This window comes from Trachymyrmex septentrionalis, unplaced genomic scaffold (genome assembly GCF_001594115.1).
Source record: "Trachymyrmex septentrionalis isolate Tsep2-gDNA-1 unplaced genomic scaffold, Tsep1.0 scaffold79, whole genome shotgun sequence".
Taxonomy (NCBI): domain Eukaryota; kingdom Metazoa; phylum Arthropoda; class Insecta; order Hymenoptera; family Formicidae; genus Trachymyrmex; species Trachymyrmex septentrionalis.
The window spans coordinates 1,302,854-1,316,763 of NW_017305977.1; the positions used below are offsets into that span (position 1 = coordinate 1,302,854).

Sequence of the window (13,910 nt, forward strand, 5' to 3'; positions counted from 1 at the left end):
GACATACGAGCCCTATTACATGGTTGTTTTTCTGCGAAACAACTTGTTTTACGAGATTTGTATGCGTGATTGCGTCGCGTCCATTGCATTCGGAAAAAGAAGATCGAGTTCAAGTATTTACCGTTCCAACGGTATAAATATCCCCATTTCAAGAATAATGGAACTTATTATTTTATTTTGTAATTGCGAATGTTCATAAAGAGGCTCGAAATGGATTATATCCAATGATGCTTGATATGTGAGAATGCTTATCACTTCAGTTCACCACCGACGGTAAAATGCCATAAAAAAATTTCAAAACCAATTTGTATAAAGTCAGTATATAAACAAGATGCGAGGTAAACGAGGGAAATGAATAAAGCCGGGCATGGTAACGATTCGATTGGCTGCGACAAAACGATAACGGACGAAAAGCCAATTTAAGAGAAACCGCGGAGTTGCCTGCGATGTAATCGGTAGGAAAATCGTAAGAGAGGAAACAAAAGATGTTATATAAAGAATAATTTAGGTACGGTAGGGTGTTGAACCCTCGAAGATGCTTAGGATAATGTTATCTTATATAATAAAAACAAATTGTCCTTTTGAATGAAAAAAAAAAGGAATAAATATTTAAAATACATGATATCGTGCATTATTTCGTGACCATTTGTTTCAACAGTAATTTCTTCCACTTGCGTGAAATCTTATCTTGCTCCTTATATAATCACTGAGTAGAATGAGCGAGGTATAATAATGTATGGTATATCAATCTATGATAAATGACACGATTGTGTGTGGCGTAAAATTAACACAATGCCCAACTACATGTATAGTACGGTTTTATTTTTTCTTTTTGCAACATACTTGTACAACGACCATCCACGATAGTTGGAAAGACATTCTCGAGGAATTGCAAACGTTTCAACACACTTGTGCGACAATTCATGCGAAAAATAACATTCGTATTTTTTTGTTAGTCCAAGTTTATGACGTTTTCTGAAAAATTTCATGATTCGCATATAACAATATCATTTATTAAACGAAAAAGTTTGGACGTTACAAGTAACATTATCTCTAAATACATTTCAATCCAGAAAAGATACCTTTTAATGTCACAAACTAAACGAAGGAAAAGAAAAAAGAAAGGAAATTGAGATTCAAGCATCTTTAAAGATTCCAACTTTGTTTACATAAAAGGAAGCACAAATAATATAAGGGAAATAATTTGTACTGTACATACATTTATTACATATTTCATAGACGCATTCCTCGAATCAACCATACGCTGATGAAATACTGTCAGAATGTTTTACATTTCTATACAATTCTGTTGTGCTATTCTTATATTAAGGATTTAATCGAGTTATTTTGGTAAACATATATCTATTAAATAGATATGTATAATTATTCTATTGGACGTTGAACTACCATGGTATGACGATATATCCTATTGTTCGTGAGTTCGCGAGTATGGATAAATATTAATGCGTTTCGTTTTTGCGTTTATAGCGCTTGTAAGCATCATTTGTCCTTGTTCAATATTTGATAGACAAGGAATGCTTGCGGCGTATGAACATGAAAACGAAACGTTTCCTATAAAGAAAAAAATATGTCTACGTGTATGTAGCAAAAATGACGAAAGAACTTGTGAGAAAGGATATACGTTATATCTTTATGTTTCAGTACAAGAGACATTATCTTTATCGTTCTCAATGTTCTCACGAACTTACGACCATGGTATGCCGTGTCGCCAATGACACAGAGTTCGGATTTCTTTATTCCAAGTCCCCGTGGATTTCTGTGTTATTGGCGGCGCAACAGGTATTAATATACACTACCAAAGGATATTTAGTAAAAATGTATATATGGCATAATCTAACGTCTGATTAATTTACAACAACTTACTGAAAATATTCTATAATACTGCTGGATATATGTATATGGATCATTACTTTAAACGATCTTATTTCCAATCTTATTGTTTATATGGATCATACCTCTCTCGTGGAACGGGATCATACCTCTCTCGGGTTACTTTTTATTAGTAAAAATCATAGAATTTGACAAGCTTGCCACAAGACAATACAATAATATTGATTAATGGATTATGAATTATTTTGAAAGTTGTCAATGCAATTACTTATAAAACAACTAAATATAACTGATACGTTAAAATCAGAAAGATAATGTTTAAAAAGGGAAAAACCTTGTAATCACGCACAAAGTTTTTTTTTAACTTGTAACTCGTGTATATTTACCATTATACTAAATGGTATTAAATATAATATTTAGCATAAATATTACACCCGATTATTATTCTTACTTAATTTTTATCATACGTTATAAAAGTAGCAAAATAACTTAATCAAGGCTCAGCATGTGTTCCACAATAGAAGGCCAGGGTCTTGATAATTTAGCTTTATATGCGAATAATTTGTTGTTGCAAAATTATCATAAATTTCAAACTAATATACCTAACATAATTCATATTTTGCAATACATACGATACACAATATGATATATAATATTATAATCTACATAGGCAGTGCATAAAGATTAATATAAAAAACTAATATCACAAAGTAATTTGGAGATAAAATTTGAGTCAGCACCACTCAACAGCGATACTGAAGCTCTGTTCATGCTTCATGTTAATTAGAATTTTTTAAAATCGAACTCATCGCGGCATCATAGATACGCTCTCATCTAGAAAAACGAATAAAATCACAATTTCTAGAAAGACCCAGAATTATGATTAAAGAGAATATTTGTATATCGCGTTTTTAAGTACATATTAAAGTGCCGCGAAAATATCAAGTTTATCGTCGCAGTAACATCACAGCTCTTGAATGCTGTTTAGCATCACACGATTTTTATAATTACAAACAACAGTGCGAATCTCAAAATGCCATATTTATGCGTCGCGTCGCAGAATAAGCTGTCGGAATTATACATTTATCTGTTATTATATTTTTATTTTATCTATTACGGAATATCTATTTAACAAATGCATCGTATTCTATTCCTATATAGAGAGAGGTCTGTATTAAACAACTATTATTATTTCGGCTGTAAATAACATTTTCTATTCTTCCACTGTATCAAAAAAGCATTGTTTGCATAAAACTTATTGGAAAATAATTTGCTGTTTTTAATATTATTACTTTGCACGATAAGTCTTACACTACAATACTATAGGGACGTTAGATTCTATTTTTATATCACGAATGATCGCTTTTGATCTGGAATGATCAATAAATTTGTGTCACATTGCAGAGTATTATAAGATATCCGTGTTGAATATATAATTTGTTTAATTATACGTGCATAATTATTTTACTTTTGAGCATCGGAAGCAATAGATAAATGTCACAAAAATACCATACTTTTTGTGTCTGTACGCATACACATGTATATGTATGTATATATCACAGTCAAAATGTTAATTTTAATATATGCATACACTTACTAATCAATGTATACATTTATTGAGTTAACACTTTGACCGTGTGCATACACATATATTAGCAAATTTCATTTTTTTTGTCAATAGGATAGCAAGCTTATACATAATTCCTTATAGATATAAATGCTTAGGATTTCATATAGCACATATTGGATTCTCAGTTCGTTGTCTCTTATAGAATTATTAAAACAGAATTTTACATTCTCCTTTCCCAGATCATATTTCTTTATCTTTACACGTGGTTCTGTGCGTCATGATGACCGCGTGATTTCTAAAGCTTGCGTTAAATTATGTGCGATTCGTGATGATTCGCATCCCTTGATTTCATATAAAAAAAAAATATTTCTTCGTTGGCGAATTGTTGTACGAATGGTAAATGACAAATGTGAATTCGACGAATATATCACTATTCGCAAATAACAAATTGCGAATTTCAAATTGCCTCAAATCACGAATCATAGTCTAGTGCAAGTTTGACACGCATTAATAAATATCAAACGTATCTTCGAAATAGCATATCAAACGTAACAAGTTTAACATTCGCTTGAAGATCAACTTTACTTGGAGATACACCTTTTAGTGCATTTTATACAAAATCAACGCGTGTAAAGTGAAATTTAATATTTCTGCTCGATTTTACAGAGATACTTGTTTGCGTATTTGTATGTGTATATATATTCTACTATATCGCATGAATATAATAATTACGCAATTACATATAATATCTTCTTATACGTATTGCATATATATTGATAGACCTTATTTTTTATTATCTGATAGGACGTGCACTGTTCCATTTGCAAATATAGTCTTTCTACTATTGCAATAATGAATCGGATTACAATATCCCATTGTGTTCAATTTATTTGAGTCAATTTTATAAATAATAATATTGAAAGTATTTACAAGTTTAAAAAGATATACTCTCTCTAATTGCAGATTCTGTGCTTAATCATATATTCTTTTAAATGCATATTTTCTTTTAATTGCAAGTATTATATGTTAGTTGCGATAATCAGCATCCTAATATTAAATGCAAAGTATTGTAAAACAAATAAGCATTTCATCATAGATTTCAAATATCCACTATTACAAAGAAACTATGTAAATCGTAAGGACAACGAACATATACATATATAAATAAACATAAACAATAAATACTGCTTCTTTAATATTAAACTTAAAAATAACATTAAAGCTACGTATTGAACCGTAAATTGTAATGTTCGATCACTAGATATAACATGTAGAACACATGGAGTATTATACTTCATAAAATCAATGCGATATTTTTTTAAGACACATTTGATATTAAATCATTCCCTGAACATAAGTTTTATTTATTCTAAAAGATCGCTCTATTGTCAAAATGTGTTAAATTATAATAAAGATCAGACAGTTAGTAAAGTTGTAAGTGAAATACGACTTGAGTTGAAAGTAAAAACAATGACTTTAAATATATTGATTTTTCATCACCAAGACAAAAGCACGTTATGAGATTTAAAGAACAAATTCTTGTTTAACTTTTCACTATCGTCTTTTTTTGTAAACATCAATATTGTTTTAAGATAGAATAAAAATTGAAAATTGTACTATTGTGTCGACATTCGGTATTATTTGGTTTTTTTATATGGTTTCGATAGTTTGAAATATAAATATTTCTCTAATCACGTTTTGCAGTTTAAATTCGATTGAAACGTAAATTTTTCTGAAGCCTCTTGCTTGAGTGATTTATTTCAAATCAAAGACTCACATCTCCATATTCAAAGTTCCATTTCTCATAGGCAGCTAGACTTGCCGGTGAAACGGATCTACGAATTCTCTTTAGAGAATCACGGAAATCTTGCATTGTGATATTACGAACGGAATTAAGATCCAATTCTTTCACCTGATCTGGATTCAATTCTGAGAATAATACGATAACATATATTGTAGTGAAATTGCACAAGTAACAGATCTTTTCTATACTTTCAAGACACAACATAAATTTGGAATCTTCTTCATATTTTTGTTAGACTTGATACAATTGAATAAATTAAATCGAATTGACACTTGTGTGGTATATAAATATAAAATTAATTTCTAATAGACTAGAGACAGTATGCGTGCATATATATTCATTACAATGATAGGATACATTTGTAGGATTGTAATTGTGCTATATAAAATGAGTGGCCAAATTCCATATCTTCACTCATAATATAAAATTGAAAATAAATACAAGAAATTTTTAGTATTACCTCTAATAGGCCCAAGTGCTGCGTCTTTAGCTAGTCCAGTCAAATCGCTTCCCGAGTATCCTTCCGTCAAAACTGCCATCTCATTCAACTCTTCAAGCGTCAATGGATCATTGTGTTTGGCCAAGAGTCTTCGGAGTAACACAATTCTCGTCTGTGAGTCAGGTAATGTAACATACACGCGTTTTGTGAATCGCCTTAATGCAGCCTCATCTAATTCCTGCGGTCTATTTGTAGCAGCCATAACGAGTACTCTTTCTTCCGGATTGCACGGCAAACCGTCAAATTCGACCAAGAATTCTGTTTTTAGCCTCCTGAAATATATGTTTCTCCTGTCAATACTATGTCCATGCTATCTACACGTACGCACGCACGTACACACACACACACACACACGCGCGCGCGCGCGCGCGCGCGCAATAATAAGTTAATTAGACTGCTGTATTTGGGAAAAATATTACCAAAATTCGCACTTCCCATCTATCCGGAATTATGACTTTTCTAATTCTATCACTGAGAAAGATATCAGCCTCGAATAATTGGGAGGTTCCAAATTTGAATCTTGACTAAGGTAATATTTTATAATATTTGAAGATATTAGTAGTATCATTATCAAATAATCAATTTAATTGTGATATTATTTTAGTTTAATTTATATGATTTCGTTTTAAGCCTGGCGTGCAGTTTATACAGGATGTACCATTTTAATCGATCATCTTAAATATCTCTTGAACAGTGCATTTTAGGAGAAAATGTTTCAGACAGAATGTTTGGAACTTTGAGGGGGACATAAGATGGTATCATTGGTTTGACCTTGACGTTGTCAAGGTGAGAACAAGGTCACTTTGAATTTTTCAAGTGGAACTCCCCATTTTTCATTATTCTTGTAGCGTACCTTGAGAATTTTCCAAAATACTATAATTAAGTTCATTTTTATTAACTTTACTTTTCGAATTATAAAGCTTGCAAGTTATAGCACCGCCGACACTATAGCATTATCGATTGACGGCTAAAATCTCTTGAATGTTGAATGTTTCAGGATCATGACCTGTCAAGATCAAGGTCCCTAGAGATTGTTCCTCTTATTTCCATTTTTGCGCTAAAAATTCATTTCTACATAAATATGGAAATAAAAGGTACAACGTCTTGGCCTTAATCTTGACAAATGTTATCCAGGCCGTGATTTCGAACAACATTCAAGAGATTTTATCCATCGGTCAGACATTTTGAGTAATGCTAATGTCGATTGTACTGTAATTTTCAAGCCTTATAACTCGTAAAGTACTTAATAAAAACGAATTTAATTATAATATTTTGAAAAACTCTCAAGGTAAGCTACAAAAATATATAATGAAAAATCGGGGGTTCCATTTAAAAAATTCAAAGTGACCTTGTCCTGACCTTGACCACGCCACCCAAGATCAAACATGGCACCATCTTATGTCCCTCTCAAAGTCCCAAAACTTTTGTCTGAAACATTTTTTCTTTAAAATGTACTGTTCAAGAAATATTTGAGATGATCGATTAATGTGGGACACTCTGTATAATTAAAAAAAAGTATGAGACTTTATGTATAAAATTAGACATCAAAATTTAGCGATTGTTTACTTTCCTTATTTATTTGATGTGTGTATGTGTGTGCGTGCGTGCGTGCGTGATTATCTAGGAAGAATACACGAATAGGCACACCTCGAAGCTTCATGCTCGTTATCTTTACGCTCGCTCAATAATGAATCCACTTCATCGATGAAAATAACAGAGGGCTGAAATTCCCGAGCAATGGCAAACAGAGCTCTCACTAATTTTTCACCTTCTCCAACATATTTTGACGTGAGACTAGCTGCAGAAATCGAAAAAAATGTTGCGTTGCATTGAGTCGCAACGGCGCGCGCCAACAATGTCTTTCCGTTTCCAGGTGGCCCGAACAATAATAATCCTCTCGCGGGTGTTCGCAGACCGGTAAATAGCTCAGGTCTTAGCGATGGTAGAATTACCATCTCTTGTAAAGCCTGCTTTGCGGTCTGAAAGTTAAAGATGAAAATATTTAGCAAAACAAGGGGGAATTGCAAAATGGAGCCAAGCTAACACATGTAGCTGGAAAGTATTTTTTAGATTAACGAGGAAAGTTCGGCAAGTGTAAAATTCAAAAAAATTTTAAATTTTGCATAAATTAGAATAGATGACCAATCATGAAACAAATTTTTTCAACTGAAATACAGTTTTAGCAGTTTCTTGAATAAAATTGATTTTTACGTTTCTAAACGAATATCTCGGAAATAATTAGAAATACGAGAAAATGTTTTAAACAAAAATTATATTATTGTTAAAAAGTTGGTTGAAAGTACTTTGTAACGACGTGATTATATTTTTGAAAAATGTTAAATGAAAAAAAATATCCCTAATTCCTTTTTCTTAAATTTTTAATATTTGTAGTCTATGCCATAGCAAAGTTAAAATTTTGGAACATTTAGCGACAAAATGTATAGTAGAGATAAAAAAATTGCACAGGAATAACTCAATTAGAGATGTTTTGTGTAGAGCGAAAAATAAATTTAAATTTAAGCAACTAAAATCTTTTGCCAGAAAAAGTATTTATATATTTAAAAAAAAACTATGTCAGATCGACGTAAGAATTCCTTTCAAAGTCATAAGGCAAGAAATAAATATTTATCTATCTATCTATCTATTTAGCAAGACAATTAGAAATCGATGAAGATCAACAATGTTCTCTCGCAATATAATCTGCATCAAGCAACGATATAGTGATGACGATAATTTGATCGTGACATACCTCTTGGCCAGCAATATCTTCCCATTGCACTGGTGCTCCTCCTTCCAAGATCTCATCGAGAATCACTTGCGCGAGTTTTGGATCTACACCTTTTAAAATGGGTACTTTTCTCGTTGGCGTACTCCTGTTACTGTTCGAAGTGGTCGGTGTTCCTGGACGTCTTATAGGTGAACCGTTGCCCGGTACAGACAGTTGTCTTTTTACAGAGGGTGGTGTGGAGGACGGTTTGATAGGCATGGTTCTGTGGCAAGGTTGAATAGGCATCGATCTACCCATACTTCGAGGCAATGTCTGGCTCTTACTTAGGGGTGTTCCTATTATTCGTTTACCAGGGACCGATAGTTTCCTACCAGATGCTGAAACAATGCCTGTACTTAGAAATAAATCTTAAAAATGGTAATTTTTTAAATTTAATGCAATTTAATGATGTAAAAGAATCACTACTAGAATTGTTGATATGATTAAGGCAGCTCCTGTGTATCAGTCTAATGGATAAGAGGGTCTATCGCAAAGGTAAAAGTAAGAAAAAAATATTTTCATAGCCAGGATTTATTTTCAATATTATTTGTATCGTTTGATTTAGTAATAAATAGTAGGAGCGTACTAAAAATGTTTATCGCAACAGTGATATATTGCCTCACTAATATAACATAATTAAATCATTGAAACTAATTAATTTTATGTTAGGATTTATGAATATATTAAAATAAAAAATATTTCCTATTTGCATCCTCTAATAAAATTACAATTGCACTACGTGTAACGTGTGGTGTTTCGCTTCAGTCGAAACCAGAATTATAATTTAATAAGATGCAATGTAAAATTCAATGGAACAAAATAAGTTATGTTTGCGATATTCATGCGATAGATGTAATACAAATTAATTAGCAAACAAGTATCCCTTCTTTAATTCTGTAATTTTAATGTATGTATTAAAAAATATATCGATTTTTTTAAACTTTTGTTTCGATTTGAAAAGTGAAGAGAAATAAAGATACATTGCCTCGTCACACATTATCTTTAGCTATCACTAAATCGCATAAATATTAAATCTATGAAAAAATTATACATCATTTTTAAATATGTCATTGTGAATGTGTGAAGTATATGTGGGTATAACATGATAGTGTACACGTGTTGTACCTTTGATCGTACGTCTAATCTGTCTTGATGTATATTTAATAAATAACGTATAAATGTCCTAAATTTACTTGTAAGACGCTTTACGAAAAACTTTATCGTACATAATAATAAGTGAAATGAAGCAGTATTTAAAAATCTACGTTAAAAAAAAGACACAAAGAAGCAATTAAGGCAAGCCCACATTCAGCTACTCTATCTCATCATTATACGTACATGTCAAACGAGAGATGTGTATACAGCTATAACAAAACAAGTATCTCTTCCAAATGAACAACGACTAGATAGCATTACTGTGTTAGTTACTTGCATTCGACTTTCTTTCGCACTCAGGCTCAGAATCTCAGGCAAACAATACCTTCAATAGTATGAGCGAAACAGTTTTTTGGTGAACGTGGCCTTAACTTGGGAATCTGGGTACACATAGTCTGTCCAGCGTTAATTGTCGTGTGTATATTGTTTGTGTTCTTATTGTGATTAATGTTGGGTGAAGTTCGAGCGTTTTGAAAAGTGTGCGTGTTGCGGCGAGCCCTCAGATGCTTTCCCGGATGTTCGCCGTCCGTTTTATTTCCAGGTGCGCGATTGTTGATATTATTGTTGATACCCAGCTTTCTCAGCTCACGCACACTCACTACAAAAAGGAAAAAAACATTCTCTGCCATGCTGCAGTAAGGCTATAGACAGCTAAAAAAGAAAATCAGGCTAATCTTTCAGTCGTATCGCGCAAGTACATATGTAATATGTAACAAAATGCCGATATCGCTAAATGTCTCGGAGCAAAAAGCACGCGTTTCGATTGTTATCAAAATGCTGCCGCGTGAGATTTAATGAGATTGGGCTTTTCATATTTTTTTCTTCTCACTGCTTTATCTATCGACATGGATTCGCGCCATTTTTCTTTGATTTACATTTCTTCAAATAGAAATGCAAAAAAAATGCAAAATAAAGATTGACTTGTGTTCAAGATAAACAATGTAGGAAATTATAATTATAACGCGGGCATGCGTACGTACACACACACACATACGTACACGCGTGCGCGTGCATGCACGCACGCACGTGCGTATTTTTCGAAAAAATTAAAGTAAATTGCACACGAGCATGCTAAGTACACATTAAAATTCTTTCTCTTGCCATTGCCAAAGGTTTACCTGTGGACACTGTTACCGAATAAAGTGAATGTACATGTCAATAACAATAATAATCATAATAATAATAATAATAATGATTATTATTATTATTATTATTCACAAGAAACAAAATTGTCATTGTACCATAGGTAAACAAGCTTGGAATAGCTTCAAGTTGGACGCGGCACTGTGCCGTAGAACTACAACAGAACGAGTGTACTAACCAAGGAAATCGAGCCTGTCTTTTGCCATTGCCAGATTCGTACACATCTTGTCGTGAAGTCTTTGCGCATGCTCCCATACTTCGCCGTGTCCACCAGTACATTCTACGGCTATTCCTTTCTCCAATTCTCCAATTCCCTTTTTGTACAATTCTATCGCCATTTCCTTTTGTCCTGTTCCAATGAGTAAGTAAGAGCAAGATTATCAAAAGTATGAAAAGTTATACAGGGTGTTAGTTAAGTATGTTGCCATATTCAACAGAGCGATTCTTTAGCGTTTATTTCAAATAAAAAGTCCATATAAATATGTGTTTTAAATGGCTTAGTTGCCGAAATGCAGGTGAATGTTTGCAAATGTTTGACGAAATGCGTTGGAGATAAATTGCGATAAATTGCGTTAGAGATATCTTCCTGCATAAATATGCCTTACTTCACGTGAGTTACCATTCGCACAACCGTAAACAAAGTGACAAAGTCAAAGTTGAAGCCTCCTAGATCACCAGACTGAAATCCTTTGGATTATTTCCTTTGGGGGCATCTGAAATTATTGATTTATACTACCCCAATTGAGAATGAGAATGATTTGAGTCGAATAGTTGCTTCATGCGAGGCAATACATAACATCTGATATTTTTGAGCGTGTATGTCAATCTTTGAGAAGAAGGCTTGATGGATGTATCATGGCATAAGGTGGACAATTCATTTAATTGTTTTATTTCATCAGAAGAACTGTGAAGCCTGTTTCGTTTTTCTGTTTTTGACTAGTTTTTAACTAGTTCAAACTGTATCTCTTTCAAATAAACAGATTATTACTACACGTTTAAATTGTTTTATTTTGGAAATTAAGCCGTTTAGGACACATGCTTATATGGACTTTTTTATTTGAAATAAAACCAAATAATCGCTCTGCCGAGTATGACAACATACTTAACTAACACCCTGTATGAATTCTACTAGCAAGGAGGTTCTTTATAGAGACCTTTAAACCTTTAGACCTTTTTAAATTTATATATAAAATAACTAGTCCCAATGTATGTACCTTCATTATCCTCGTCAATCTTGAGTGCTTTGCTAATAAATTCAAACGCTCTACGATGATGGTGCTTTTGCTTAGCTAGCAATGGATCCCCGGGTCCTGGCCCGATAGGACGTCTAGGCACTTGCGACATGGCCTCGCCTTCTATCCGATTACCATTGATCAAACGTCCATCTGTTGGCTTTTGTCCCACGACAATCTCCAATTGACAGGCTTGTTTGGACGTCTGTCTGCGCTGTATCAGCTGAGACGTGGAGGTGTACAGGTACTTGAACACCACAAACAACTGATACAGCAGAGTGCGCAGCACATTGAACAGGAGTATCAGAGGAAAGGAGACGATATAGAGATTGCGCTTGTGTACCGAGGGCTGCGAGGAGCCGTCTAGGAAGCGATGATGCCCGTGATGATAATGATGATTGTGACGGTGGCCGACACAGCTAATGGTCGTCGTGGTTTTGTCGCCGTTCTCGCTCTTGGTCACGCACAGCTTCTTCGGCGATTTTGTGCCGAACTTACGGGTCGGGCGCGCGCCATCGCTGCAAGACATCTCCTAGGATAAAATTCCGTACGTTTGCGGTCGTCGAGACGATGGTGATATTCACGAGTGGCCGTGCCGAAGTCGACATCCCCGCACGCGGCGGTCGAGGATGTCTACATCGTCGTTGCTCGAATAATCGCGCCGGCGCGATTATTAGGATTAGGAGTGACAGGCGGCAAGAAACGCCGCGGAAAACCACGTTCTGTTACGCGACTAATGACTTAGGAGATATCTCTTGAAAGAAAAGCCGAAATGGGAACGAATCGAGCTCACGCGCTTCCTCCTCGCGCTTGCGTTCCTCTCTCGCGAAACAGCAGCAACCAACAAAGGCACGCGACACGAGCCTCCGTTCAGCTTGAGCATCGCTTGTTTTCACCCGAAGAATCCTCGATGCTTCCTCGACGCTCCCTCCATGCTCCTTGGCTTGGATCCCTCCCGTCCTAGCTGGCAGCACTTGGCCTGGCTGTCAGATTAGTACGTTGAAAAATTGGACGGTAGATGGTACGCCGAAAAAGCAGTAGATTTCAAAGCGGTAGTCTTTTTTTCAAGAAATTTCGTAAAACTTAGAAAATAGAAAAAAATATTGTAATTGTAATACCAAAAACAATTCGGTAGCGAATAAAATAGAAATTATAATAAAAAGAATGTACTCACATGTACTTTTTTCTTTAATCTTTATTTAGTCTCATTGAAAATGAGTATTACAAATTTTATAAAAAAAGTAACAGAAAAAAATATTCTAATCTGTATAAAATAAATAATTCAAATACTTATTACAAAAATAATACAACATTCAATAATCTCAATAGTAGAAAGAAAACAGAAATTATAATTTATATTTATAATTAAAAAATATTTTTTTTGTTTTCCAGGAAACACAAAAAAAATAACATAACATTAATGTTACAATTTTTCACTCAACAATGTAACTGCAACGTAATATGCCTTATGCATAACAGTAATGTTATTGAGTGGAAAATTATAACGTTATGTGTTACTTAGTTATGTGTTATTTAGTTTTTCTTTAATCTTCATCATGTAAAATATCTTTACAACGACATCCCTGGCTAGTAAAATTATCGTTAAAAAAGATTTGTTTGCGTCGCATGCTCCAAATTAACTCAGAGAGTACTTGGATCACAGGTAAGGTGGCCGTTAGAACAGTTGCATTTATGTGCTCCAATGTTCAGTGATACGAACGGATTTAGGACAAGTGAGCACCTAACCTAATTCGTGAGATCGCTCGAAAGGTCGGACATATGCCTCGTTTTGTTTCGAGTGTTTTGTCTTACCTCGATTATTTGATAAACGCTTTTAATAAACAAAATAAATGCGTTTTTAATAAATATAAAAGTTATATTATATTTTT

General features: G+C 33.7%; 1 protein-coding gene across 2 annotated transcripts; it reads right to left on the reverse strand.

Annotated features, from left to right (window-relative positions):
- Positions 1 to 4,878: 4,878 nt before the first annotated feature.
- On the reverse strand, positions 4,879 to 12,964 carry LOC108754328 (spastin). 2 transcript variants are annotated; one of them, XM_018496555.1, is made up of 7 exons: positions 12,004 to 12,964; positions 10,968 to 11,138; positions 9,972 to 10,244; positions 8,474 to 8,829; positions 7,372 to 7,703; positions 5,686 to 5,996; positions 4,879 to 5,350 (listed from the first exon to the last, which is right to left on the reverse strand). In XM_018496555.1, exons 1-7 carry the CDS (start codon positions 12,548 to 12,550, stop codon positions 5,187 to 5,189), a joined length of 2,154 nt encoding a protein of 717 aa, XP_018352057.1. In that variant the 5' UTR covers positions 12,551 to 12,964; the 3' UTR covers positions 4,879 to 5,186. The 2 variants fall into 2 exon arrangements, with proteins under 2 accessions (XP_018352057.1, XP_018352058.1); XM_018496556.1 differs by lacking the exon at positions 9,972 to 10,244.
- Between the last annotated feature and the right edge of the window lie 946 nt (positions 12,965 to 13,910).